Source organism: Anser cygnoides, chromosome 22, assembly GCF_040182565.1.
Source record: "Anser cygnoides isolate HZ-2024a breed goose chromosome 22, Taihu_goose_T2T_genome, whole genome shotgun sequence".
Taxonomy (NCBI): Eukaryota; Metazoa; Chordata; class Aves; order Anseriformes; family Anatidae; genus Anser; species Anser cygnoides.
This window is the reverse complement of record NC_089894.1, coordinates 7,689,338-7,716,132: the sequence shown is the minus strand read 5'-3', so window position 1 is coordinate 7,716,132 and position 26,795 is coordinate 7,689,338. Positions and strand designations below refer to the sequence as shown.

Genomic DNA, 26,795 nt, shown 5'->3' with positions numbered 1-26,795 from the left:
GGACACCGAGAGAGGTGTCGCCGTCCCCAGGGCCACCCACCCTCGCTCGCTGGGCACTGCTGAGCCCCACGGGGCGGACAGGTCCCGGTGCTGGGGTACACGGCAGAGCCGGGCTCCGCCACCCCATCCCGTCCCACGGCCCGGCCCTGACCCCCACCTGGGGGGTCCCCCGTGCGCAGCTCCCCCGTGCCATGGGGCGGGCGCCCTGATGTCAGGCCCGTGGCATCCCCCCGCGCTCGGGCTGCCCAGCTGCTGCGCATGCCTGGGATTCCTGCGGCCTCCAGTCACGGCAGCGCGGCCGCCGAGCACCCGCAGCACCGGGCACCGCGCGCCGGCCGAGCTGCGGGGCCGGGAGGTGGCACCGGGCGAGGGCGCGCGCACGGCACCGGGTGCGCCCGTGCACGTGGACACCGGCGTGCGCCGGGGTGCTGCCGGCCGTGCCGTGGCAGGTGTCCTGCTCCTGGCCCCGCTGCCACGGCACGGTCCTGCCGCCGGCACCACCGGGGTCCTCCCGGTGCCGCCGTGCCGGTGCCCGCTGCCGCCTGCAGCACCGGGTGCCGCGTGTCAGTGCCCAGCCGGTGCCGAGCTGCCGGGTCTGCCTGCAGCGCCCTGCCCCCCCCACCCCCCGTGCTAATCACGCTAATTGGCACCCTGGCTAAAGCGCTTAGGCCCTCACCTCCCTGACCCAGATAGCAGCTGGCCAGGGGGAGGGGGCGCCCGGGACCCCCGGAGCCCATCTGCGCCGGGGACAGGGACACCGACAGCGGCCCCGTGGCGCGGCCCCGAGGGCGGCTGCACGGTGGGCCAGAGGTGGCCGGTGCCCGCTGGGCGTCCGTGCGCCAGGCTGGGGGGGGGGGGGTCCTTGGCTGCCACGTCCCGTGGGATCGGGGTGCTCGGTGCCCCCCGTGTGGTGCAGCCGGCTCCCGCCGCCGGCCCAGCCCCGGACTTTGTCCCCGGGTTGTTTTCCATCGCGTGCGCAACCGCCCGACTCAGCAAAAACGCTGCCCTGGGCGTGGGGCTGGGCCGGGGGGGGGGGGGGGGGGCGCGGGTGGGGGCCTCCCCCCCCCAAACCCCCCCCCATGGGTGCTGCGCCCCGGCCGTGCCTCCGACCCCCTCCCGCCCAGCGCGGCGGTGCGTCCCGCGGGGTGGGGACACGCGGTCACGGTGCCACCCGTGCCCAAGGTGTGGGGGGGGGGGGGGGGCTGAGACCCGGCCACGCTCGTTGCACGTGTCCCGCAGCGCGGGAGGGCCGCCTCCCACCCATCCGTCTGTCCGTCTGTCTGTCTGTCTGCCCGCGATTCCTCGAGCGAGGGTTCCTGGAGCAGCTCGGCCCCGAGCCCTGGGTGCCACCGGGCCCCCATCCTGGGGGTGTCCGGCGGGGGGGCGGGGGGGGGGGGGCTCAGCGGCACAGGCGAGCCCCGACCTCGCGGCGCTGAGCCCTGAGCCCCTCCGTTCGACACCCAAAGGGGAAACCGAGGCAGCGGGGGCTTTCGGAACCGGGGTCGGGGGGGGGGGGCAGCCACGGTGCAGCCTCCCCATGCGTGCGCCCAGCGGGTCGGGGCTCTGCAGGGGGAAGGGGGGGGGGGGGTCCCGGGGCAGGCGGTGGTGGGGGGGGGGGGGTTGGCCATGCCCAGCGGGGCCGCGCGGCGCTGGCGCCCGGCCAGTGCCTATACTTGGAAGTCTCGGCGCGGCGTTCCCATATGGAACAAACATTTGCTGCAGCCCCCGGCCGCGCGCCCGCTCTATAGGTACCGCCCGTGGCCGGCCCCAAAGCCCGGCCTGGAGCAGCAGCCAGGAGGCCCCCCCCACAAAGAGCAGGGTGCCCCCGAGCCACTCGTGGGTGTCGGGGGGCACACGGCGGGGGTGCCCCCACGGTGCCTCGGTTTCCCCGCGGTCCCGCTGGCTCGCCCGACGCACCCACACCCCCCCCCCGCAACCCCTTGCCGCGTGCCGCCGCCGCCGCGCACCCGTGGGTGCAGCATCCCGCACCCCCCCATGGCATGGCCGGGCTTCCCCGGCTGGAGGGGGGCCAGGGGGCTTCGGGGGGGGGGGGGGGGGTTGCCAGGGAAAGGGGGGGGGGGGGCCGGGCGCGGCGGAGGAGCCCCGGCTGCGCCACCGCCGCTGCGCTTGAAATCCGCCGGAGGAATTTCTGCCGCGGCCAAGACAAACGTGACCTACTTTCTGCCTGTCCCCGCACGGAGCCGAGCAGCCCCAGGGCCGGGCACGGCGCCCACCCGGCGCGGGTTGGGGGCCCCGGCACCGCCACGAGCCCCCCCCCGCCGGGTGGGGGGGGGTCTGGGGGGTGCTGAGGGGAGTTGGGGGGCACCGCGGGGGAGCTGAGCACGGGGGGCTCCCCCGATCCCCGGTCCCGCCCGGTTGCCGCTGGGTGGGTGGGATGGGTGCTGGGTGCCCCTGGTGGGGGGTGGGGCTGGGGGGGGTGGGGGAGCGCGCCTCTGCTTCCTCATCGTGGGGGGGGTTCATTTTGGGGGGGGGCTGCGGATGTGGGGGTGCCCCCGGCGCCCCCCGGCCCCACCAGCGCCGTCTCTTTGCAGCAGGAGCGCTCGCGGAGGAGGCATCGCCCGGCACTGCCCCGGCGCCCCCCGGCGCCCCCCTCCCCCGTGAGTCCACCCCCCAACCCCAACCCCAACCCGCTCAGCACCCAGCGAGGGGGGGGGGCTCAGCACCCCCCAGTGCTCGGGGGGGGGGCTCAGCACCCCCCCCTGCAGCCCTGCCCCACGGCTGCGTGCAGCACCCGCGCCCCTGCGCGCGCTCCCGCTCCGTCCTGCGCCCTTGCACCGCCTTGCACGCCCCGCGTGCTTTGCACGGCCCTGCACGCCCGCGCACGCTCCCGCACACCCTGCGTGCTCTTGCACGCCCCATGCACGCCCCCCCCCAGCCCTGCGCGCCCTCCCGTGCTCCTGCACAGCACCCTGCAAGCCCTCGCGCGCTCCACGTGTTCTTGCACGCCCCTCGCGCTCCCACCCAGCCCCGCACGCCCTTGCACACCCCGGGCGCTCTCCAGCAGCCCTGCACGCTCTTGCACGCTCCCCGCACCACGTGCTCCTTGGGGGGGGTTGGGGGGAAGGTTGGGGGTGTCGCACGTGGCCCCCCCACCCCCCCCCCCGTCCCGCGTGGGTTCAGTGGGCGCCGTGGGTTTGTCTCGGCAGGGCCCCCCCGGGATGCTGCGCGGCGCTGAGCACTGAGGCGGGCGCCATGGGGCGCGCGTCGTAGCCCCCCGCCGTGGCCCCCCCCGCGCGTGGCACCGGTGGCGGAGCCCACTCGGTCGGTGCTGGGCGCTCCTTGATGGAATTGCGGTGAATGGAACAGAAGCCCAGCACCCTGGACCCGCTGTCGGAGCCAGAGGACACCCGGTGAGACCCCCCGGGCACGGCTGTGGCGGCCCCCGCTGTCCCCACGCGTCCCTGTGCCCCTCCGTGTCCCCGTGCCCCTCGGTGCCCCTCCGTGCCCCCGTGCCCTGCGCATCACCCCGTGTCCCCGTGCAGCCCCATGCCCGGTGTCCCCGTGTGTCCCCGTGCCCCGTGTGTCCCAGTGCCCTGCATCTCCCCTGCGTCCCCGTGCCCCTTGTGGCACCGTGCACACGTGGCCCCGTGCACACACAGGGCCCTGTGCACGCGCGTGTCCCTGTGCACACGCGTGGCCCCACACCCACTGCATCCCTGTGCACACGTGTGTCCCCGTGCCCACTGCGTCCCCGTGCACACACACGTCCCTGTGCACACACACGTGTCCCCGTGCACACACACATCCCCTGCACACACGTGTCCCTGTGCACCCACGTGTCCTTGTGCACACACGTCCCTGTGCACACACACATGTCCCCGTGCACACGCCCGTCCCCGTGCCCCCTGCATCCCCGTGCACCCCCGTGCCCCCCCATGCCCCCTGCACCCCCCCAAGCACCCCACGTGTCCCTGTGCCCCCTCCATGCCCGCGCCCCGCGCGTGCCCGCTCCCCCCGCCTGCTCACACCCTGCCCCCCCCCCCCCCCCCTCCGGGCCCCCAGCCGCTGCCGCCCCCCCAGCCTGGGCCCCCCAGGGCCCTGCCAGCACCCGGGGCTATTTCGGGCGCGCGGCGGCGGCCGCTCACGTGCCCGGGGGGAGCCAGGCTCGGGGTCACCTTGGGCTGGCGCCCCGTGGCCCCCCCCCCCCTGCAGCACCCGGCCCCGCTGCCCCGGCGGGGGCCTCCGGGGCACCCCTGGGTGCTGCCCCCACCCCCCCCCAAGCGGGTGCAGGTCCCCGTGGTGCTGGGACCCCCTCTGTCCCCCCCCCCCCGCCTGTCCCCCCCCCAGCCCGGGCGCCTCCGGCACTGCGCCGGTGCGGTGGGGGCGAGGCGCGGACCCCCGCCGCCGCCCATTGGCGCAGCCCCTCTGATGTCACTTCCCCGCTGAGCCAAAAGGACATTTTGTCTTTGACTGTAAATGAGCCCCTCCCCCACCCTTCCCTTCCCCTCCCCCACCCCCCCAAGCCTCAGCCCCCACCCTCCCACCCGCTCCCCCCCCCCCCCCCCCCCCAAGCGATGCCGTGCCCCGTATCGGGGGTCCCCGCGAGCTCCGCGTCACCCTGGTCCCCCCCCCATTTTCCATGGGGCGGTGCCCCCCCGATCCCCACGCCATCCATCGTCCCCATCCGGCCCCCCCGGGACCCCCCAGGCGAGGGAGGGGTGCCCAGGCAGGGGGGTTTGGGATGGGGGGGGGGCGCACGGGGACCCGGTGCCAGCGCTCCCCGTCCCGTCCCGCAGGTGGCTGGATGGCAAGCGCAAAAGAAAGAGCAGCCAATGTTTGGTGAAGAGCAGCATGTCAGGTACGGGGCCCCCCGGGACCCCCCCCCCCCGCAGCCCCAGGGCCCCTCGCCACGTCCCTCCGGCACCCTGCTGGGGTCCCCGAGCCTCCCCCGGCGGTCCCTTGGGTGTCCCGTGTCCCTGATGGGACCCCGGGGTCCCCCAGGTGCCGTGTCCCTCCTGGGGACCCCAAGGTCCCTGCGCACCCCGGGGGTCCCCAGCGCCTTACATCCCTGATGGCCACCCAAGGGTCCCCCAGCCACCCCGTGTCCCTTCTTGGGACCCCAAGGATCCCCCAGCCACCCCATATCCCATCCTGGGACCCCAAGGATCCCCCAACCACCCCATATCCCCTCCTGGCACCCCAAGGGTCCCCCAGCCACCCCATGTCCCCCCCCCAGGACCACAGGCGTCCCTGTGCCCCCCGTGTCCCTGCTGGCACCCCACGATCCCGGAGCTCCCCAAGGCTCCCCAGCACCCCGTGTCCCCGCGGGGTGCCCCCCCCGTGCCCCAGCAGCCGTGGCCGTGGGTCGGGCCGGCGCTATCGGGGCCAGCAGTGCCGTGGGGGGGGGGGGGGAAGATAAGGGGGGCCCGGCCGGGCGCTGACCCCAGGGCTGGGCACCCAGCCCTGCCCCATTCCCCAGCGGGGAGCGGCCGGCGCCGGCGGGATCCGGGAGAAGGGGGGGGGGGAAGGAGGAGGGGGGGGGGTGGGGAGGTTGGGGGTCAGCCCCTCCCCCACCCTGCACCGCTCCCCCCTCCAGGGTTGGGCTCCCCCCCCACCCTCCCCGCGTCGATTTGGGGGGGGGTCTCGGTGGGGGGGGGGGTTGCTCCGTGCCTCAGTTTCCCCGTGAGGCCGGCGATGGGGGGCGCCCGGCCCTGTGCCAACGGGGGACCCCGGACAATAGCGGGGACAGTGGGCCATTGTGCGCCGGGGGGGACGCCCCCCCCCACCCCCGCCACAGCCGGCTGGGGAGCCGCATAATGGGCGCTTTATTGCCGCGGGGGGCACGGGCAGCCCCCCGGCCCCCCCAGCCCTTAACCCTTCCTCTGCCGGCACTTCCTGCAGCGGGGAGGCAGACGGGGGGGAGGGGGGGCAGCAGCAGGCTTTGGGGCCGAGGGGAAACTGAGGCACGGTGTGTTTTGGGGGGGGGGGGCCCTGACGCGCGGCGTCCCGCAGGGTACATCCCTAGTTACCTGGACAAAGATGAACAGTGCGTGGTGTGCGGGGACAAAGCCACCGGCTACCACTACCGCTGCATCACCTGCGAGGGCTGCAAGGTGAGGGGGGGCTGGGAAGCGGAGGGGGGGGGGGGTACCCGAAATCCGGGGGTCTCACCGTGCCCCCCCTGGCCCGCCCGCCCCAGGGCTTTTTCCGGCGGACCATCCAGAAGAACCTGCACCCCACCTACTCGTGCAAGTACGATGGGTGCTGCGTCATCGACAAGATCACCCGCAACCAGTGCCAGCTGTGCCGCTTCAAGAAGTGCATCTCCGTGGGCATGGCCATGGACCGTGAGTGCGGGGGGGCCGGGGGGGGGCCAAGCACGGCCAGAGGTTGCTTAGGGGGGCAAGTTGGGGGGGCCCAGAGCTAGCCACGGGGCGGGTTGGGGTGCCCGGCACAGCTGGCGTTGCCCTGGGGTGCTGGGTGCTGCTGCAGGACCAGGTTGGGGTGCCAGGCACAGGGGGGCAGATTGGGGTGCCCCGTGCAGCCGTGGGGTAGTTTGGGGTGCCCCCCATGGCTAGTAGGGCCGTGGGGTGCTTGGTGCAGCCGCAGGACCAGCTTGGGGTGTCTTGGCACGCCTGGTGGTGCCGGGGGCAGCTCGGGGTGCCCGGTGCGGCTGCAGGACCACATTGGGGAGTCCCCGATGGGTGCCGGGGGGCAGCTCGGGGTGCCTGGCACGGCCGTGGGGCAGGTTTGGGACCACTGTGGGTGCTCGGATGCTCACTGCAGCCCCAGGACAGCTTGGGGTGCTCGGCACGGCTGGCGGTGCCATGGGGCAGCTCTGGGCGCCCCACGCAGCCACGGGACCAGCTCGGGGCACCCAGCACGGGGTTGGGGGGGGGGCACGGGGAGCTCGGTGGGGGGTGGGTTTTTGGGGCGTCCCCACTGACGGCAGCTCCGGCAGTGGTGCTGGACGACTCGAAGCGGGTAGCGAAGAGGAAGCTGATCGAGGAGAACCGGGAGCGGCGGCGCAAGGAGGAGATGATCAAGTCGCTGCAGCACCGCCCCAGCCCCAGCGCCGAGGAGTGGGAGCTGATCCACGTGGTGACGGAGGCGCACCGCAGCACCAACGCCCAGGGCAGCCACTGGAAGCAGAAGCGGAAATTCCTGGTGAGGGCACAGCCGGGGGGGAGCCCTGCGCCCACCCCCGGCACCGGGCACGGCACCGGCACCGGGCACGGCTGAGCCCCGGCGCGCTCGGTGCGCGCACGGCGGGGGTCACGCTCCCGGTGTCGTCCCTCCCCCAGCAACGGCTCCGGGAGCGGGGGCTTTGGGATGTCACCGGGTGTCCTTGAGCGCGTGGCCCCCGGGGAGGGTCAGGGGGTGTGCGGTGACCGAAGGGGACAGCTGTGCCCGCGGGGTGGCCCCGGCCCCGCGGCGGTGCCGGGCGCACAGCTCCCTCTCCTGGCTGCCGCCCCGCCGGGCCCTGCCTCGGTTTCCCCTGGGGAGTGCGTGTGGGTAAGGGGGGGGGTCACAGGCACGTCGCCCCCAACCCGCCATCCGTTCCTCCCCCCCGCCAGCCTGAGGACATCGGCCAGTCGCCCATGGCCTCCATGCCCGACGGGGACAAAGTCGACCTGGAGGCGTTCAGCGAGTTTACAAAAATCATCACCCCGGCCATCACCCGCGTGGTCGACTTTGCCAAAAAACTGCCCATGTTTTCGGAGGTAAGGGGAAAGGGGGCGGGGGGGTTGGGGGGGGGGGGGTCGGGGCCAAAAGCCCCCCCGCTGACGCCGCGTCCCGCAGCTGCCTTGCGAAGACCAGATCATCCTGCTGAAGGGGTGCTGCATGGAGATCATGTCGCTGCGGGCGGCCGTGCGCTACGACCCCGAGAGCGAGACGCTGACGCTGAGCGGGGAGATGGCCGTCAAGCGCGAGCAGCTCAAGAACGGCGGCCTCGGCGTCGTCTCCGACGCCATCTTCGACCTGGGCAAGTCCCTCTCTGCCTTCAACCTGGACGACACCGAGGTGGCCCTGCTCCAGGCCGTGCTGCTCATGTCCTCAGGTAAGGGCGCACGCGTGGTGCTGAGCCCCTGGGGCACCCCGGTGCCCGGAGCCCCGGAGTTTGGGGGCGCATGGGGCGGGCATCCCAATACCTGGAGCTCCGGTATTCAGTGGCGCACAGGGTGGGCACCCCGATTCTTGGAGCTCCGTTATTTGGGGGCGCACGGGGTGAGCATCCCAATGCCCAGAGCTGCGGTGTTTGGGGGCGCACGGGGTGGGCACCCCGATTCTTGGAGCTCCAATATCTGGGGTCCCACAGGTGGGCACCCCAATGCCTAGAGTTCCGATATTTGGGGGCACACGGGGTGGGCACCCCGATGCCTGGAGCTCCGTTATTTGGGGGTGCACGGGGTGGGCACCCCAATGACTGGAACTCCGATATTTGGGGGCACACAGGGTGGGCATCTTGATGCCTGGAGCCCCGGCGTTTAGGGGCGCACAGGGTGGGCACCCCAATGCCTGGAGCTCCAGTATCTGGGGACACGTAAGTGGGCACCCCATTGCCAAGAGCCCCAGCATCTTGGGGCGCGTGGGGTGGGGATTCTGGTGCCCAGAGCCCCGGCATTTCGAGGTGTGTGGGGTGAGCACCTTGATGCCCAGAGCCCCGATATTTTTCGGTGTGTGAAGTGGGCACCCCAGTGCCCAGGACCCCAACATTTTGGGGAGCGTGGTGTGGACACCTTGGTGCCCAGAGCCTCAGCGTTTGGGGGAGCGTGGAGTGAGCACCTTGATGCCAAGAGCCCCAATACCTGGGGGCACATGGGGTGGGCGCCCCAATACCCAGAGCCCTAATGTTTGGGGGCACACGGGGTGGGCACCCCAACGCCAAGAGCCTCAATATCTGGGAGCACACGGGGTGGGCACCCTGATACCCAGAGCTCCAACATTTGGGGTGCGTGGGCAGGCACCCTAATACCCAGAGCCCCAATACCTGGGAGCACATGGGGTTAGCACCCCGATACCCAGGGCCCAACCATTTGGGGGCACATAGGATGGGCACCCCGATACCCAGAGCCCCAACATTTGGGGACACGTGGGGTGGGCACCCCGATACCCAGAGCCCTAATATCTGGGAGAACACGGGGCAGGCACCCCGATACCCAGAGCCCCAATATCTGGGAGCACGTGGGGCGGGCACCCCAATACCCATATCCCCGACATTTGGGGGGCACGTAGGGTTGGGCACGCTGACAACCAGAGCCCTAGCATTTGGGGTACGTGTGGTGGGCACCCCGACGCCCAGCTCCCCACCGTTTGGGGCGCGTGGGGCGGGCACCCTGCGGACTCCCTCCCCCCCCCCCATGTTTCCCACCTCCCCTCCCGCAGACCGGACGGGGCTGATCTGCGTGGACAAGATCGAGAAGTGCCAGGAGACGTACCTGCTGGCGTTCGAGCACTACATCAACTACCGCAAACACAACATTCCCCACTTCTGGCCCAAGCTGCTGATGAAGGTGACGGATCTGCGCATGATCGGCGCCTGCCACGCCAGCCGCTTCCTGCACATGAAGGTGGAGTGCCCCACCGAGCTCTTCCCCCCCCTCTTCCTCGAGGTCTTCGAGGACCAGGAGGTGTAGGGCCCCCCCCCCCCCCGCCTCTCCCCCAAAGCGCCCCCCCCACTCCCGCCCCAGCCCCGCGCTCCCCCCCCCCCCCCTCCGCCCCTCCCCGATTTTCTTTTTCTGCCCCCGAAGGTGGGCGAGGGCGGCGGTGCTGCACCCGGGGAGGGGCTGGGGAGGGGGGGGGGGGACACACGTACCGGGCAGGGGGGGGCTTCGTGCCGCCGCTCGCACCAGGACCCCCGGCTGCCCCCCCTAAGCCCCCCCCCCCAGGGCCCCACGCCGGCCCCCCCCCGCGCCCCCCGGACTTGACGAATTTTGTTTGTTTGCACAGGGAAGGGCCCCGACGGTCGAGCGTTTCCTTTATTGTTCTTCTCTTCTTAGATTATTATTTTTTAAGCATTTATTTCCCTCCCTGAGAGGCTAAAATATTAAACTAACTGCACTTTGGAAGGAGAGAGGAGAGGAGGAGGAGGAGGAGGAGGAGGAGGAGGAGGAGGAGGAAGAGCAGAGGAGAGGAGGGGGCTGGGGGCTGCACAGGGAGAGGCCGCCCCGGCCACGCGCACTTTGGGCCGGGCGGGGGCCGGGGGGGGGGCACGGGGGGGGGGCAACGAGGGGGACCCCAACCCTGCCATGGGGCACGCGGGGCCGGCGGCAGCCCCCGGCCCCCTCGCCGTGCCCGACCGGGTGGTGGGGGGAACCCCCCCCCCCCCTGCACCCCCCCCACCCCCCTTTCGGGGCCGGATTCGGGGCTTTGGATTTTTCTCTCTTTTTTTTAATTTTTTTTTTTTTAAATTTTTTTTGGGCTGAAAGGAGAGGGTTTTGTGCCAAGCGCGGGCGGACGGTGCGCGCTGCGGGCGGGGAGGGGGGGGGGGACGGCCCCCCCCCCCCCCCCCCCAACACCCCTTTTCCGTTGTCTCCCCCCCCCCCCCCACCCCCAACCCCGTGTCGTCGTCCTTTTATTTGTCGTTTTCCGTAAAAAAAGAAAAAAAAAATCAAAAAACCAACAAAAAAAAAAAAACCCAAGTTGCAATGGCCCCGGAGGTGCCAGCACGGCGCGGCCCCCCCCCTCACTGCACTACTGCCCCGGCCCCCCCCCAGCAGCAACAGCACTTCGGGGGGGGGGCCCGGCACCCCCAGGGCGGCTCGGGGGGGGCCGGCGGGGGCTCGGCGCGGGGCAGGGGGCTGCGGCGGGGGCACTTTTAATGGTTTTATCACCTTTTTTCCTTCCCCCCCCCCCCCCCCCCCGGATTTAGGTTTGTGAATTTTTTCTTACCTCAGGCGGAGGCCGAGGGGGGGGCGCGGGGCCGGGCGAGGCACGGCCGGCAGGCAGGCGGGCTGCCGGGGCCCAGTTAAGCTAATATATATATATATATAAATATATATAAAATATATAATTTTTGTAATTAAAAAAAAAAAAATCTTTTTACGGGTCGTTTAAAAGCAGAAATCCCAACACGAGACACTTCCTCCCCCCGTGGGGCTGGGGGAGGGGGGGGGCGTGTGCCCCCCCCCCCTCCTGCCCGCTGCAGCTCCCCCCCCACCCCGGCCCTGCCGCCGGGGAGAGGGGGGGGGTCCGTGTCTGGGGGGGGCAGCGGGGGCTGTGCCAGACCCCAAAAGCTGGGGCGGGGGGGGGGGGGGGCAGCGGGGCCGTGGTGTGGCAGAGCCCCCGGGGGGGGGGGGGAACATGCGGTGCCCTCCGTGCAAAATGTCTTAAAGCCCCCACCTGGGCGCCCGGCATGTGGGGGGGGCCCGGTGGGCACAGCCCCCCCCCGCCCCCCCGGCATCGGGTTGTGCAATAGGAGTCACTGCAGGAAACACAAACGCCCGCACTGGGGGGGGGGTTCGGGGGGGGCGCAGGGTTTGGGATGCGTCGTGTCCCGTCCCCCCCCCCCAGCCCCCCGGCACCCGACCCGATGCTCGCGGTCACGCTCGGCGCGCGCGTGCCAACAGCCGGCCTTACCACGTGCCTTCGGGCCGGGGGCAGGAGCTGTGCCCCCCCCGGGGGGCACGGTGCCCCCCCCCCCCCCCGCAGTGGCCACGCTGCAGCGGTGCCGTGACATGCAACAGCCATGCCGTGGCGGTGCAATGCCCGTGCAACGGCCGTGCCACGGTGCAGCGCGTGTGCAATGAGCGTGCCCTGCCGGTGCAGGGCATGTGCCGTGCCGGTGCCATGCGTGTGTGACGCGCGTGCAATGCGCGTGCCCTGCTGGTGCACTGCCACGCCGTGCTGGCGCCGTGCACATGCAGCGCCCGTGCAACGGCCACACCGCGGTGCGACGCGCGTGCACAAAGCTGTGCGACGCCCGTGCCGTGGCGGTGCAATGCCGCGCGGTGGGCACGCTGTGCTGCTGCAGTGCACGTGCAACGCCCACGCAACAGCCGCGCCGTGGTGCAGTGCACGTGCAGTGGTTGTGTTGCACCAGTGCAACACCGTGCGGTGCCCGGGCCGTGCCCGTAATGTGTTGGCGCAGTGCCCGTGCCGTTTCGGCGCGGTGCCCATGCAGTGGCCGTGCCGTGTTGGTGCAATGCCCGTACAATGCCCGTGCACTGCCCGTGCCGTGTTGGTGCAATGCCCGTGCAATGCCCGTGCCGTGTTGGTGCAATGCCCGTGCCGCGTTGGTGCAATGCCCGTGCACTGCCCGTGACATGCCGTGCCGGCGCAGTGCCCCGCCGTGGCCACACGACGCCCGTGGGACCCCGCACGCGCTGCCCGTTCTCGCCGCCTGCCCACGCGTGGCCGCGCCGGTGCCCTGTGGCAGCCCACCCCGTGGGGGGGGGGGGGGGGAATGGGGGGGAGTGCACAGCCCGGTCCCGCTGCCCCCGCCGTGGGGTCCCCGCGCTCGCCAGCACCCACCCGCACTCCCGCCCGCGCCCCGGGCCGCTCCGTCTCGTCTCCGTCTCGTGTCGCCATCGCACGTCCAGCGTCGCCCCCAAGCCCCGGCTTCAACCCGGGTTGGGTTGGGGGGGGGGGGGCAGCACCGGCACCCCCATCCCCACCACCCGCCCCGTGCCCCCACGTCCCCGTACCCCACATCCATCCCCCCCCCCCCCCCCCCCCCAAGCACATACCTCATGGCTCCCGGAGCTGCCCCTGCCCAGGGCTGCCCCCAGCCTGGCACGGCTCGGCTCGGCACGGCGGGACCCCCACGTACTATGCATTGTGCCCCCCCCAGCCCGGGGGGGGGCCGTGGCAGGGAGTCGCTGAATGTACGGCGCGGGGAGGGGGGGGGCCGAGGCAGGCGCTGCTGATTTACGTGACAATCACAGTCTGTGACGTGCGATTTTAAACCCTTTTGTGTTTTGGTCAGGATTTTAAAGAAAGATATTTTTATGGTAATTGTTGCTGGTCTATTTTACTATATATTTATGTAATAAATATATGATGAAAAAAAAAACACGGAAAAAAAAAGAAAAAAAAAAGAAAAAAAAACAAACCACCAAACCCACCCACACAGCTCGGCTGGCCTCCGGCCTCTGCTTTTCCACCGCTGGCCACCGGGGCGGGGGGGGGGTCCTGGGGGGGGGGGGGGGGCCCCGGCGCCGTGGGGAGAGGGAAGTGTTGGGGGGGGGTCCCGGCACCCGCTTGGGCTGCAGCCGTGGGGTGGGTGGCACCGGGGCCGCCCCCGCGCTATGTACAGGGTCCTGGGGGGGTCTGGGTGGCGTGGGGGGGGGGGGGGGGGCAGGGGGGGGGCACGGGGTTGAGGTGGGGGGGCCCTACTGGGCGTCGATGCGGAAGGAGAGCAGCTTCTCGGAGTGGAGGTTGTTGAGGGTGCGCAGGTCGGGCAGCTTGAGCAGCAGCTTGGTGAAGCGCGAGGTCTCGGCCGGGTGCGTCTTCAGCACCAGGGCACGCAGGGCGCGGATCAGCGTCTCCTGCAGCTGCTCCACCGACGCCGCGTCCTCCATGCCCGAGCGGTCTGCGGGGACCCGGGGGGGGGGGGGGGCGTCAAAATGGGGAGGGGGAGGCAGGAAAGGGGGCTCGGCCCCGTCGCGGCGCCCACCTGCCGAGACCAGCACGACGGCGGTGAAGAGCCCCAGCTCCTCGTCGCTGAGGTCGAGGGCGCTGAGCTTCTCGCTGAACTCGAACATGGAGCTGAGCAGGTCGCCCATGCCCATGCCCCACAGCTCCTCCAGGCTGTACTTCGTCCGGCTCATGAACGTCACCGTCTGCTCCTTCACGTTGAACAGCGAGGCGAAGCGCACCATCAGCACCTGCGGCACACGGCGTCAGCGCCTCGGCGGGACGGGGGCACCGCGCAGCGCCGGGGGGCACCGTGCAACACCGGGGGGCACCGCGCAACACCATGGGGCACCGTGCAGTGCCGTGGGACACCGTGCAATGCTGTGGGACACCGTGCATTGCTGTGGGGCACCGTGCAATGCTGTGGGGCACTGTGCAACACCGTGGGACAGAATGCAACGCCGTGGGGCACCGTGCAGTGCTGTGGGGCACCATGCAATGCTGTGGGGCACTGTGCAACACCGTGGGGCACTGTGCAGTGCTATGGGGAACTGTGCAACACCATGGAGCACCATGCAACACCATGGGGCGCCGTGCAGCGCCGTGAGACACTGTGCAGTGCAGTGGGGCACCATGCAACACCACGGAGCACCGTGCAACACCGTGAGACACCGTGCAGTGCCGCGGGACGCCGTGCGACATCACGAGATGCCACAGGACACCGTGCAGTGCTGTGGGCACTGTGCAACACCGTGGTGCACCGTGCAATGCCGTGGGACACCGCACATTGCCATGGGGTGCCGTGCAATGCCGTGGGGCACTGTGCAATGCCATGGGGTGCCGTGCAATGCCGTGGGGCACCGTGCAATGCCATGGGGTGCCGTGCAGTGCCGTGGGGCGCCGTGCAATGCCAGCGGACATACAGCAACACCACCGGGCACTGCAATACACCAGGACGCCATGCTGGGACGTGGGGCCGCCGTGCAACACTGCAGGGCACTGTGCTGGGATGTGGCGCACCGTGAGATGCTGTGGGCACCGTGCAACACCGGGGAGCGCTGTGCAATGCAGAGGGCGATGTGCTGAGCTGGGGGGGGGGGGGGCGTGAAACACCATGGGGTGCTGTGCTCTGCTACAGGGCACCGCGCAGCACTGGGGAGCACCATGCAATGCGTGGGGCACCGTGCAACACCAGGGTGCAGTGCAGCGGGGCGCTGTGCAATGCAGGGGGCACGGTGTTGGGATACAGGGGGCCATATAATGCCGGGGGGCACCATGCAATGCCGGGGGCACTGTGTTAGGATACAGGGGGCCATATAATGCTGGGGGGCACCGTGCAACACCGGGGAGCGCCGTGCAATTCTATGGGGTGTTGTGCAACGTAGTGGGGCACCGTGTTGGGCTGGGGGGCACCGTGCAGCGCCGCAGGGCAGCACACAACGCCGCGGGACGACCTCGGCGGAGCCCCGGCCGCCCCAGGACGTACCTCGAAGGTGCCGGCCTTGAGCAGGGTGACCTGGTCGTGCTGGGACAGGGCCTGGAAGCCGGGAATGTGCTTGGCGAACTCGACCACCTCGCGGACGGCGGGGGTGAAGCTGAGGGAGAAGTCCTCCCAGATCTCCTGCACCGAGCGCCCGCTGCGCCCGGGCGGGTGGCTGTTCATGGGGCAGGCCTGCGGGCGACGCGCGGCTCAGCACGGGGCTCGCCGGCAAGGCGATTAGCGCGATTAGCGGCTAAAAATACCCGGGGGGGGGGGGGGGGGGGGGGACCGGCGGGGGAGCCCCCGTGGCGGGCGGGCGCTCACCGGCAGGACGTCCTTGGGGCCGCGGGGCCAGGGGCAGCCCCGCGCCGGGGGCTCGGGGTAGGCGGCGGGGCAGAAGCGGGGCTTGGGGGGGCCGGGGGCCCAGGCGGGGGGGCCGTCCCAGCGCAGGACGCCGCTGTCGCAGGCCGGGGGGGGGCCCCAGCTTGTCGTGAGCGTAGACGAAGATCTCCTTGTGCGCCTTGGCCACCTGCGCGATGACGTCCTCGGTGGCCCCCCCGGGGCCGGGCGAACCGGGGGGCGTCAGCTGCTGGGGGAACTGGGAGAAGCAGGCGGGGGGGACGAGCGGCGGGGGGCCGGGGGGCAGCGCGTGGCCCCCGCCCGGCACGGGACCCTCGCCGATGCTCGGCCCCCCCGGCGGGGGGCTGCCCATGCCGTTCATGGCGCTCTGCATCTCCGCCAGCATCCGCTGCTTCTCCCGCTTGGGGATGCGCCCGAAGCGCACGGCTGTGGGGACAGCGGCGTCAGGGGGGGGCGCGCCGGGAACCGGCGCCGTGTGTCCCCCCCCCCACCTCAAGCACAAGGGGGGGCTGCCGACCCCCCCCTCCCCAACCCCAGGGGGTCCCAGGGGACACAGCCTGGGGCAGGTTTGGCATGCAGGGCACCGCTCCCAGGGCGGACCGGACACAGCCCGGAGCTGGGGGGGTCCCAGCCCCAAGGGATGCACGGCACGGAACTGGGGGGGGGGGGGATATGGGGCCGGAGGGGGGGCCCGGCTCACCGTCGCGGGACATGCCGACCAGCAGGCACTTCTTGAAGCGGCACTGCTGGCAGCGGTTGCGGTTGATGCGGACGATGGAGCAGTTCTCATTCTTGAGGCACTTCTTGTACTGGATGTTCTGCTGGATGCTGCGGCGGAAGAAACCCTGCGGGACACCCGGGGGGGGGTCACTCCGGGTCCCCGTGTCCCCAGCATCCCCCACACCCCCCCTCCTTCTGCTCCGTCCCCCCCCCCCCGCCGTGGTACCTTGCAGCCCTCGCAGGCGTGGACGCCGTAGTGGAAGCCGGAGGCGACGTCCCCGCAGACCTTGCAGAGCAGCACCATGCCGTTCAGCTCTGCGGGGGGACGGGGGGGGGGGGGTGAGCGGCACCTCGGGGTGCTAGGAGCACCCGTAACACCCCCCACCCCCCAAAAATAAAAAAAAAAATCCTCCCCCCCCATACTCACTGGTGACGGTGCTGCCGCTCTTGCTGGGCGAGCTGCGCCGCCGCTCGTCCGCCGGCACCGGCGGCACACCGGGGAAGCTCGCCGAGGAGCCGTACGAGGAGGAGGAGGAGGAGGAGGAGGAGGAGAAGAAGGGGAGCCGTCCTCGTGGGGGGGCAGCGAGCCCCCCCCGTAGGCACGGGAGTCCTGCAGGGAGCCAGTGGGCGACGGGGGGAAGTAGGAGGGGAAGGGCTGGGAGCTGCCGCTGGAGCTGTCGCTGCAGAGCGAGACGGGGCTGGTGCGGCTGGGCGACGAGCCGCTGGAGCCCACGTAGCTGATCACACCGCCTGCGGGCACAGCGGGCACCGTCACGGGGGGGGGGGGGGCGAGGGGGGGGGGACCACACGCGCCGGCGGGGAGCACCCCGGAAGGGCCGGGGCTAGCAGCGCCCTTGGGAGCGCCCCGGTGCCGCGGCCGCACGTGTGCCCCGCGCGCCCTGAGTCAGGCGGCGCCGGCGGCGCGGGCGCACGTGGGGACGGGGACACGAGCCCCGGAAACGGTGTGGGGGGGGTGGCGGGGGGACACGGGGATGGGAACCCCCGTGGGTTTGGGGGTGGGGGGGCAGCTCCGGCCCCACTGCTGCACTGGGAGCCCCCCAGGATGGGATGGGGGGGGGGGGGGGGCTGCGTGTAGGGGACCCCACGAAACCAGGGGGCACCCTGGGGACGATGGGGGTGGCACGGAGCCCCCCCCCGCCCACGAGGGCTCAGCCCCGCTGCTGCACCCAGGGGCGGCCAGCGCAGGATGCGGCCCCGGCCGGGGTCACGGCCCCCCCCCCCCCGTGTGTGTGTGTGTCCCCCCCCACCCCGGGCACAGAGCGGCCGCGGCTGACTCAGGGCCAGGCACGTGGCGGGTGGCGCGGGGACACACGGGCTGGCCGCGGCCATGTGGCGGCCGCCCCACGCGCTGCCCCCGGCCACGGCTGCCCCCCCCCTTCCCCCCCCCCCCCCATCTTTATTCCCCCCCCCCCCCCCAGCCTCGCCGTGCCAGCCCCGAAGCAGGTCACCGAATCGGGGGCAGCGGGTCCCGCACGGGGCGTGGGGGGGGGCGTGGGTAGGGCTGTCCCCATGCGGGGTGCCCGTGTCCCCCCCCACCCTATGTGCCCCCCCCCCAGGTGAAAGAGGTTTGGGGGGGGGGGTCCTGCAGACCCCAGACCCTGCAGCAGAGGGGCTGCAGCCCCACCCCACCCCCCCGATAAAGCACGGGGATGCCCGCGGGGATCCCTGACCCCAGAACAGGGGGACAGCGGCACGGGGGGGGGGTCCCTGACCCCATGGACCCCCGGGGGGCAGGGGCATGGGGGGGGGACACGGGGGGGGGGGGTCACCCCTGGGGGGACAGGGACATGAGGGGGACATGGGGGGGTCAACAACAGTGGGACAGGGACATGGGGGGGGTCACCCCTGTAGGGACAGGGGGGGCTCGGGGGGGGGTCACCCCCGGGGGCACAGGGCCATGGGGGAGGGACACGGGGGGGGGTCACCCCTGGGGGGACAAGGACATGGGGGGGGTCACCCCCATGGGACACGGGGGGGGGGGCCCTGAGGGAGTCACCCCCGGGGTCCCCCCAGCCCCAAACCCCCCGGGACGCCTCGGGGGGGTCCGGGAGGTTCCCGCTCCCCGCCCCCCCCCGGGGGCTCCCGGCCCCCCCCGGCTCCAGCAGCCTCACGCCGCCGCCCCACGTGCTCGAGCCGCACGTGGCCGCCCCCCGGCCCCGCCCCTCACGCTTTGCCCCGCCCCCTGCCGCCATTGGCCGCCCGCCCCGCCCCGCCCCCGGCCCCCTGGTTGCCCCGGCGATGGCGTCACCACGCCCCGCCCCCTCCTCCCCCCCCCCCCCCCCCCAAACTCCTCCCTCCCCCGCCCGAAGAGGGCGAGCGGGACGCGGCGTCCCCGCTTCCGGGTGCGTGACGTCGCGGGGTGGGCGGGGCGGGGCGCGATGATGTCATGAGGGGCCGGGGACCAATGGGCGGGGACGGGGCGGGGCTGCGGGGAAAACAAACTCCGCACGTGGCAGCGGCGGGGAGGGGGACACGTGCCGGGGGAGGGAGGGGGGGGCACCGCCTCCGCCCCCCGCCGCGCCCGACCCCGGGCACCGGGACCCCGCCCCCGGCCCCGCCCCGGCCCCGCCCCGGCCCTGGGGGGCCCCCGAGCACCGGGCCCGTCCGCAGCGCCCCCGGCCCGGTGCCCCCCGGTACCCCCCGGTGCCGCTCCCGGCTCGGTGCCCCCGGTACCCCCCGGTATCCTCCGGTATCCTCCGGTGCACCCCGGTGCCGCCCTCGGCCCGGTGCCCCCCGGTGCCCTGCGGTATCTTCCGGTACCCCCCGATGTCCCCCGGTACCCTCCGGTACCTCCCGGTGCACCCCGGTGCCGTTCCCCAGCTCGGTGCCGCCGGTACTCCCCGGTGCCCCCCGTTATCCTCCGCTACCCCCGGTACTCCGCGGTATCCCCCGGTACCGCTCCAGGCTCGGTGCCCCCCGGTATCCTCCGGTGTCCCCCGGTACCTCCCGGTACCCCCCGGCACCGCTCCCGGCTCGGTGCCCCCGCTGTCCCCGCGGTGTCCCGGTGTCCCCGTCCCTCCCCACCCCACTACCGGGGTCGCTCCGGTGCCCGGCACCGCCCGGTGCCGCTGTCCGTCTGTCCTCCCCGTGTCCGTCAGTGCCCGCTCCTGGTACGGAGGAGCCCCGGGACGCAGCCCCGGTGCGCATCCCCCCGGGGCAGGGCTCGGGACACCCCCCCCTGCCCCAATTCCCGGTGCCGATCCCGGTCCCGGTGCCGATCCCCGGTGCCGGTGCCGATCCCGATCCCCGGTGCCGACCCCCGTGCTCCCGGTTCCGGGTCCCGGTTCCGGGTGCCGGTCCCGGTGCCGATCCCGGTGCCGACCCCCCAGCCCTCCCGGCGCGGTTCCCGTTGCCCTCCGGTACACCGGCACTCACTGACCTGTGCTGCCGGTATCGGGGGCGGCCATCCTCGGGGCCGTTCCGTACCGAACCGAACCGTTCCGTGCCGCGCCGAGCCGAGCCGAGCCGTGCCGTGCCGCCGCCCGCCCGCCCCGGCTGCTGCGCGCCCGCCGCCCGCCCCCCCCCTCCCCCCCCCCCCCTCCCCGCCGCCCTCCCGGCACCGGGCGCGGCTGCGCACTGGGCCGCACGCGGCGCCGCCGCCTCCCCCATGTGATTCCCGGGGAGAGCCTCGTGCCCCACTGACACACTTTCCGCCGGCGGCCCCGGCTCGGCACCGGAGAGCCCCCGGGCTGCGGCACCGCCACCGCCTGGGGAGGGGGGGGGGGGGAGGAAGGGGGAAGGGGGGGGGGAGCTGGGACCCCCGGTACGAAATGGGGCCGGTACCGGGGGGTGGCCCGCCGGGGGTCCGGGCACCCCCCCCCCCCCCCAAGTGTGCGCCGTGAGCTGCACCGGGGGGGGCGCGGTGGCAGCTGGGCGCCCCAGTGGGGTGCTGTCACCTGTACCGGTGACACCCAGTATGGCACTGGGCAGCGCTGGCACCCAGTGGGGCGCTGTCCCCTGCACCGGTGACACCCCGTGGGGCGCTGTCACCCATACTGGGGACACCCAGTTTTGGCACTGGGTACCCCTGTCACCCAGTGGGGCACTGCCACCCACACCAGTGACACCCAGTATGGCACTGTCCCCTGCACTGGTGACACCCAGTATGGCACTGGGTACCCCTGTCACCCACACCAGTGACACCCCCATGGCACTGTCCCCCCCCCACTGGTGTCACCCACTGGAGCTCTGGGCCCCCTGCCACCCCCCCCATGGCGCTGTCCCCTGCACCCCAGCTGGGCACCCACCTTGGGGACAACCCCGGGGCTGGGGAAGCCACAGGCACCCTGGGGTGGCCCTGCTGGGGGGGCCGGGTCACCAGAGCCGCCCCCCACCCGTGGGTGCCCCGTGGCACCGGGGACACCCAGCACCCTGCAGGATGTCACCAGTGGGCGCCCACGGCTGCTCCCGGGGGGGCTGCCCTGAGCCCCCACCTCCTGATACCGGGTGGGTGCCAGCACCCTGAGGGTCCCTGGGGGGGGGCACACATCAGACGACCACCGTGGGGCTGGGGACCTCTGGGGACATCCCGGTGCCCACAGGGGGGCACCTGGGCTGGGGTGCAGCCGTGCGCCCCCCCCCCGGGGAACCGTGCCGGGGAGGCCACCAAAGCCACCAGCCCCACGCTCGCTGTGCCCCCCCAAAGTGCCCCCCCCCGGCTGTGCCGTGGCACAAGGGTGCTGGGGGCTGTTATGGGGTGCTGGGGGCTGTTTTGGGGTACTGGGGGCTTTTATGGGGTGCTGGGGGCTGTTATGGGGTGCTGGGGGCTGTTTTGGGGTACTGGGGGCTTTTATGGGGTGCTGGGGGCTGTTATGGGGTGCTGGGGGCTGTTTTGGGGTACTGGGGGCTGTTTTGGGGTACTGGGGGCTGTTATGGGGTGCTGGGGGCTGTTTTGGGGTGCTGGGGGCTGTTATGGGGGTGCCGGGTCCTGCCCCGCAGCACGGGGGGGGCCACTTCCAGCCCAGCCGAGGCCGCCACGTGCCGCGGTGCCCAGGTGCCAGGTGAGCGGCGCGGGGACACATGTGGCACCGTGCCCCCCCCCCCACCTCACCGTCCCTGCACGGCACCGCACGCGTCCCCCCCCCAATCCTGCACCCCTTGGCAGGGCAGACCCCCGGGGCCTTTTTTTTTTTTCCCTGCAGCCCCCCCCCCCCCCCAAGGGGGACAAGGGGGGCAGCTGGGGGGGGGGGTCAGAGGGCAGGGGGGGGACACACGGCGGGGGCCGGTGGTGGCCGCGTGCCCCCGTGGCCGGGTTGGCGGCGGCGCCGTGCGGCGGTGCCACGTGCCGGAGCGCCGCGCTCCCCGGGCAGCGCCCGCGTGCACGAGGATTTATTTTTACTCCGGGGCTGGCCGGGTTGTTTACCTCGCTGCACCTTTTCCAGGAAAAAGCCTGGACACGAGTGGGGGGGGGGGGGGGACACAAGACACCGGGGGGGTGCCTCCTCCTCCGGGGGCTTGCTTCTCCCTGTGACCCCCCTCCCCTTGCTCCCGGCTGGGGGCGCAGCGGGGTGCGGACCCCCCCCCCCCCCTCCTCCAGCTGGGTGCTGGGGGTGCAGAGGGTTTGGACACCCCCCCCCCCAAAGTGCTGCAGCCCCACTGCCCCCCCCCCCAGTGTCGGCCGCTCTCCAGACCCGCTGTGGGGTCCCCGCGGGGCCGCGGACACGGAGCGTGGCCCGGTGCCCCCGTGGGCACCCCGTGCCTCAGTTCCCCCCCCACCCCCACCGTTCGGTGCGGTGCTGCGGGAAGGGGGCGGCCGGGGGTGCCGGGTGGCACCCAAAGTGTGGGGGGGGTCCCACACCCCTGACCCCCCCCTTTTTGTCCCCACGGGCCCCCGCTGACGGCGGGCAGGACCCCGGTTGCGCTCGGGGAGCTGGGCACGGCCGCTCGCCGGGGGCCCCCGGTGGGGGGGGGGGGGCTTGTGGGGGGGGGTTTCCTGCCTGCAGAGCGGATTTCTGGCTGCAAGCAGGGAGCTGCAGCCCCCCCCCCCCCGGGCTTTGGCCCCCCCCCCTGCAACTCTTGGCCGGGGCCTGCGGCTCGGCGCTGCCAGGACTCGCCTTTCCCCTCCCTGCGGAAAGGGAAAAGAGTCAGGTAAACAACGGGCTGGGGCGCCCGGCCCCCCCCCGGCCCCCCCGCACCCAGCACCCTGCACCAAGCACCCCGCACCCAGCACCCCGCGGACGGGACGGGGCAGGGACCCCGGCGGGGCAGGGGCTGGGGGTGCCCACGGTCAGGGGGTGCAGGGGTTAGGGGGGGGACCCGGAGATCTGGGGAGGGTGTAAAATGCCCGGGGGGGGGGGGCTGCAGGGTCTAGGGGTGCAGGGACCCCCAAGGGTGTAGGGGTGCAGGGTTTAGGGGTGCAGGGACCCCGGGGGGGGGTGCAGGGACCCCTGAGGATGTAGGGCTGCAGGGTCTGGGGGTGCAGGGACCCCCAAGGGTGTAGGGGTGCAGAATTTGGGGGTGCAGGGACCCCAGGGGGGTGCAGGATTTGGGGGTGCAGGGACCCCCAAGGGTGTAGGGGTGCAGAATTTGGGGGTGCAGGGACCCCAGGGGGGTGCAGGATTTGGGGGTGCAGGGACCCCCAAGGGTGTAGGGGTGCAGAATTTGGGGGTGCAGGGACCACAGGGGGGTGCAGGATTTGAGGGTGCAGGGACCCCCAAGGGTGTAGGGCTGCAGAATTTGGGGGTGCAGGGACCCCAGGGGGGTGCAGGATTTGGGGGTGCAGGGACCCCCAAGGGTGTAAGGCTGCAGAATTTGGGGGTGCAGAGACCCCAGGGGGGTGCAGGGTTTGGGGGTGCAGGGACCCCCAGGGGGGTGCAGAGCCCCAGAGATCGGGGTGATGCCAGGGGCTCCTTCGGCCTCATCCCCCCCTACTCTATGCACGGGGGGGGGGGGCAAACAACCCACACCCCATTCCCACAGCTCCGTGGCCCCGCATTTGGGGTGCCAGCGGTGTCGGTGCAGCGAGTTTTGTTTTTTTTTTTGGGGGGGGGGGGGGACGACACACGCTGATTGCGGGGGCTCGGGCGCTCGGCGTCTGTGCCAGCCCATGTGAGCGGCTGTGTGTGTGTGTGTCCCCCCCACCTCCTCCTCCTCCTCCTCCTCCTCGTCTTCCTCCTCCTCCGCCGTGTTTGCGAGCCCTTCTGCATGCGAGCGGGGCCGCTGGCGGCGTCACGTGGCGGGCGCATGTGAGCCCTGCTCCATTTTTAGCCGCCACAACCTCCCCGCGAAAGCAGCGGCCCTGCTGCAGAGCCATGTGCGGGCGGGCGCCCGGCCGGCACGTGGGCCTGCAGGAGCGCAGCGCGGGGCCGCAGGGAAACCCCCCCCCCCCCGTTTTTTTTTTTATCCCCCCCCCCCCCACCATGCACACCCCACACCGGGTGTTCGCGGCCTGCTGCCACGCGGGGAGAGCTGCAGCGCTGCAGCGGCTCTCGGGGGGGGGCTGTGGATTTCGGGGGGGGGGGGTGCCCGCAGCCCCCCCCCCCCCCCACTTTGCTGCAGGTTTGCTCCTTGCGCCCCCCCCGATTAAAAGCAGCTCTGCAGAGGCACACGCGCACGTGTGTGTTTGTGTCCCGCGTGTCCCCAGTGGGGGGGGGGGGCGGTGTTTGCACAGAGGGCGGGGGGGGGCTGCGAGTGTGCGCGGGGGTGTGCAGGCACGTGTGCGTGCTGGGGCTGCAGTGCTTGCATGGGGGGGGCGGTGTGGGGGGGTGCAGGCAGGGGGCTGCAGTGCCTCCCTGCAGGGATGGGTGCATGCATGTGAGCAAGGGTGTGCACGTGTGTGTGCATGCAGGTACGTGTGTGCACACGTGTGTGTGCATGCAGGGGGCTGCAGTGCCTCCCTGCAGGGGTGTGCATGCGTGTGAGCAAGGGTGTGCACATGTGTGTGTGCATGCAGGTACGTGTGTGCACACGTGTGTGTGCATGCAGGGGGCTGCAGTGCCTCCCTGCAGGGGTGGGTGTGCGTGTGAGCAAGGGTGTGCACGTGTGTGTGCATGCAGGGGGCTGCAGTGCCTCCCTGCAAGGGTGTGCGTGTGTGTGTGTGCAGTCTGTGCATGCAGGTACATGTGTGCACATGTGTGTGCATGCACGTGCACGCAGCAGGGCTGCAGACCTTCCCTGCAGGGATGCGTGTGTGCATGTGAGCAAGGGTGTGCACATGTGCATGGAGCGTGTGTGTGTGTGTGCAGGTCCATGTGTGTATGTGTGTGCACGCAGGGGGCTGCAGTCCCTTCCTGCAGGGGTGTCTGTGCACGTGTGAGCAAGTGTGTGCATGCATGAGCATGCGTGCATGTGTGTGCATGTGCACAGTGTGTGTGCACGGTGTGTGCGCACGCTGGGGGCTGCAGCCTCTGCCAGTGTTTGTGCGTGTGTGCGCACTTGCACGCGTGCAATCCTTCCCTGCAGGAGCATGTGCTTACGTATGCACACATACGTGTTTGTGCACGCATGCGCGCATTTGTGTGGGTGTTTGTGCACTTGCACACGCGCACCAGCTGCTGCATTCCCTGCGGGACTGCGTGTGCATGCGTGTGCGTGCGGGGCGCCGCAGCCTCTGCGGGTGTGTCTGCGTGTGCACGCGTGTGCTTGAGCATTGCACCAGGGGCTGCAGCCTGCTCAGGGCATGCATGCGTGTGCATGCGTGTGTGTGTGCGTGTGTGTGTGTACGTGTGTGTGTGCATGTGCGTGTGCCCGCTGGGGCTGCAGGACCGCGCACACACGCATTTGCACACCCACCCCCCCGGGGGGGGTGCACATGCCGGGGGGGGGGGGGCAGGCTGCAGATCCCCCCGGGGCACGCGTGGGTGTGCCCGCCCGTTCCCCCCCCCCCCCCCCGTGTGGGTGTGCGCGGGGGGGGGGTCCCGGTGTTTGTGGGGGGGGGGGGGAGGAGGAGGCCGCGGTGGGGGGGTGGGGGGGGGGGTCCCGGTGCCGCCCCCGTTGCGCTGCGGGCGGAGCCGCCGCGCTCGGGAGCCACCGGGCGGCCGCACCGGGATACTGCGGGCGGCGGGGCGGGACCCCCGGCCCGGGACCCCCCCCCCCCCCCCGCTTCACCCCGCCGCTGCACCCCCCCCAACCCCCCCCCCCCGGCTGCCCCCCGGTGCCCGAGCCGCCGCCGCCGCCGCCTCCGCCGGCGCATGCGCACCCCCGCCCGGTTTAAAGGTAACCGGGGGCCGCCGCGGGCCTGGCCCCCGCCGCCGCCGGTACCGGCCCGGCCCTAGGGGGGCGCCTTTGGAGGGTGGGGGGTGTTCCCCCCCACCTCCCCCCCTTTGAGGGGGGGGGGGGGTTCCGGTGCTGTGAGGAGAGGCCCACGGGGGTCTCCGGTGCCGTGAGGAGGGACCCGGGGGGGTCCCGGTGCTGGGAGGGGGGACATTAGGAGTCCCCGGTGTCGTGAGGGGGGGCCCGGGGGGGTCCCCGGTACCGTAAGGAGGGGCCTAGGGGGGTCCTGATGCTGTGAGGAGGGGCCCGGGGGGGGTCCCGGTGCTGTGAGGAGGGACATTGGGAGTCCCCGGTAGCGTGAGGAGGGGCCCGGGGAGGTCCCCGGTACCGTGAGGGGGACCCGAGGGGGTCTCGGTAACCGTAAGGAGGGACGTTAGGAGTCCCCGGTACCGTAAGGGGGGGCCCGGGGGAGTCCCGGTGCTGTGGGGAGGGACACTGGGAGTCCCTGGTGCCGTGAGGACGGACCCGGGGGGGTCCCCGGTGTCGTGAGGGGGATCCGAGTGGGTCTCGGGAACTGTGAGGAGGGACATTGGGAGTCCCCGGTACCGTAAGGGGGGGCCCGGGGGGGTCCCTGGTACCGTAAGGGGGGGCCCAGGGGGGTCTCGGTAACCGTGAGGAGGAACCTTGGGGGGTCCCCGGTGCCGTGAGGAGGGTCCCGAGGGGTCCCCGGTACCGTGAGGGAGCCCCGGGGGCTGCTTAGAGACGGGGGGGGGGGGCAACCGGGGAGGCCGCTTGGAGGGAAACGGGAAGGGGGGGGGGGGGGCAACCGGGAAGGGGCCCCGGGCGGGTCCGTGAGGTGCCCCGGGGCTTGGAGGGGGGCGGCTCGGTAACGGGGCGGGGGGCAGTTACGGGGGGGGGGGGTGTCCGTGACGGGATCTCGGTAACGGAGGGGGGGGTAACTGTCAGTAACTGGGGGGGGGGGTGTCCGTGAGGGGGTCTCGGTAGGTCCGTGAGGGGGTCTCGGGGGGGGGGCTCCGTGAGGGGGCGCCGGGCCGGCCCCTGCTCGTCTCCCGCGGCCCGTCCCGGGGATGCTGGCGGCGGGGCCCCGTCTCCCCCCGGGCCTCCTGGTAGGCCGCGCGGTGCCGTTGTGCCGGCGGCCCCCGCGCCATGGCGGCGGGCGGTAGCGGCGGCGGGCCGTGAGCCATGCGATCCACCACGGCCTTCCGGGCGGCCGGGGCCGAGCGGCCGGGCCCGGCGGGGGAGCCCCGGCAGGAGCAGGAGCAGCAGCAGCAGCAGGAGGAGGAGGAGGAGGAGGAGGGGGGGAGGAGGGCCCCGCGCCGCACCGCCCGCCGCCCCGCAGGCCCAAGGAGCCGCCGCCGCTGGGGGCACACAAGGGCCGAGGCGGCGGGGTGCCGGCGGGGGCTCCCGGGCCGCCGGCCGAGAGCTGGGCCGGGCTGGTGCCGCTGACCGCCGGCGGCAAGCAGGAGGCGGCGGGGGATGCCAGCGGCCGGCCGCGGTACCAGGC

General features: G+C 72.5%; 2 protein-coding genes across 2 annotated transcripts; one reads left to right on the top strand and one right to left on the bottom strand.

Moving 5' to 3' along the window:
* Window positions 1-2,554: 2,554 nt before the first annotated feature.
* On the top strand, window positions 2,555-11,003 carry THRA (thyroid hormone receptor alpha). The gene is made up of 9 exons (XM_066981549.1): window positions 2,555-2,618; window positions 3,168-3,371; window positions 4,758-4,819; window positions 5,974-6,074; window positions 6,161-6,308; window positions 6,923-7,128; window positions 7,539-7,685; window positions 7,765-8,023; window positions 9,349-11,003. Exons 2-9 carry the CDS (start codon window positions 3,319-3,321, stop codon window positions 9,597-9,599), a joined length of 1,227 nt encoding a protein of 408 aa, XP_066837650.1. The 5' UTR covers window positions 2,555-2,618; window positions 3,168-3,318; the 3' UTR covers window positions 9,600-11,003.
* A 2,148-nt stretch (window positions 11,004-13,151) lies between these two features.
* NR1D1 (nuclear receptor subfamily 1 group D member 1) lies at window positions 13,152-19,658 on the bottom strand. The gene is given in 10 exon segments (XM_066981548.1): window positions 13,152-13,495; window positions 13,580-13,790; window positions 15,026-15,211; window positions 15,344-15,499; window positions 15,501-15,805; window positions 16,080-16,224; window positions 16,326-16,414; window positions 16,527-16,652; window positions 16,655-16,849; window positions 19,500-19,658. Coding segments are annotated over 10 exon segments (1,641 nt in total). The 5' UTR covers window positions 19,528-19,658; the 3' UTR covers window positions 13,152-13,295.
* Between the last annotated feature and the right edge of the window lie 7,137 nt (window positions 19,659-26,795).

Coding starts and splice junctions, on each gene's coding strand:
- THRA (XM_066981549.1), top strand. CDS start 3,319: ATGGAACAGAAGCCCAGCACCCTGGACCCGCTGTCGGAGCCAGAGGAC. Junction 4,820..5,973: donor GGTGAAGAGCAGCATGTCAG/GTACGGGGCCCC, acceptor GGCGTCCCGCAG/GGTACATCCCTAGTTACCTG. Junction 6,075..6,160: donor TCACCTGCGAGGGCTGCAAG/GTGAGGGGGGGC, acceptor CGCCCGCCCCAG/GGCTTTTTCCGGCGGACCAT.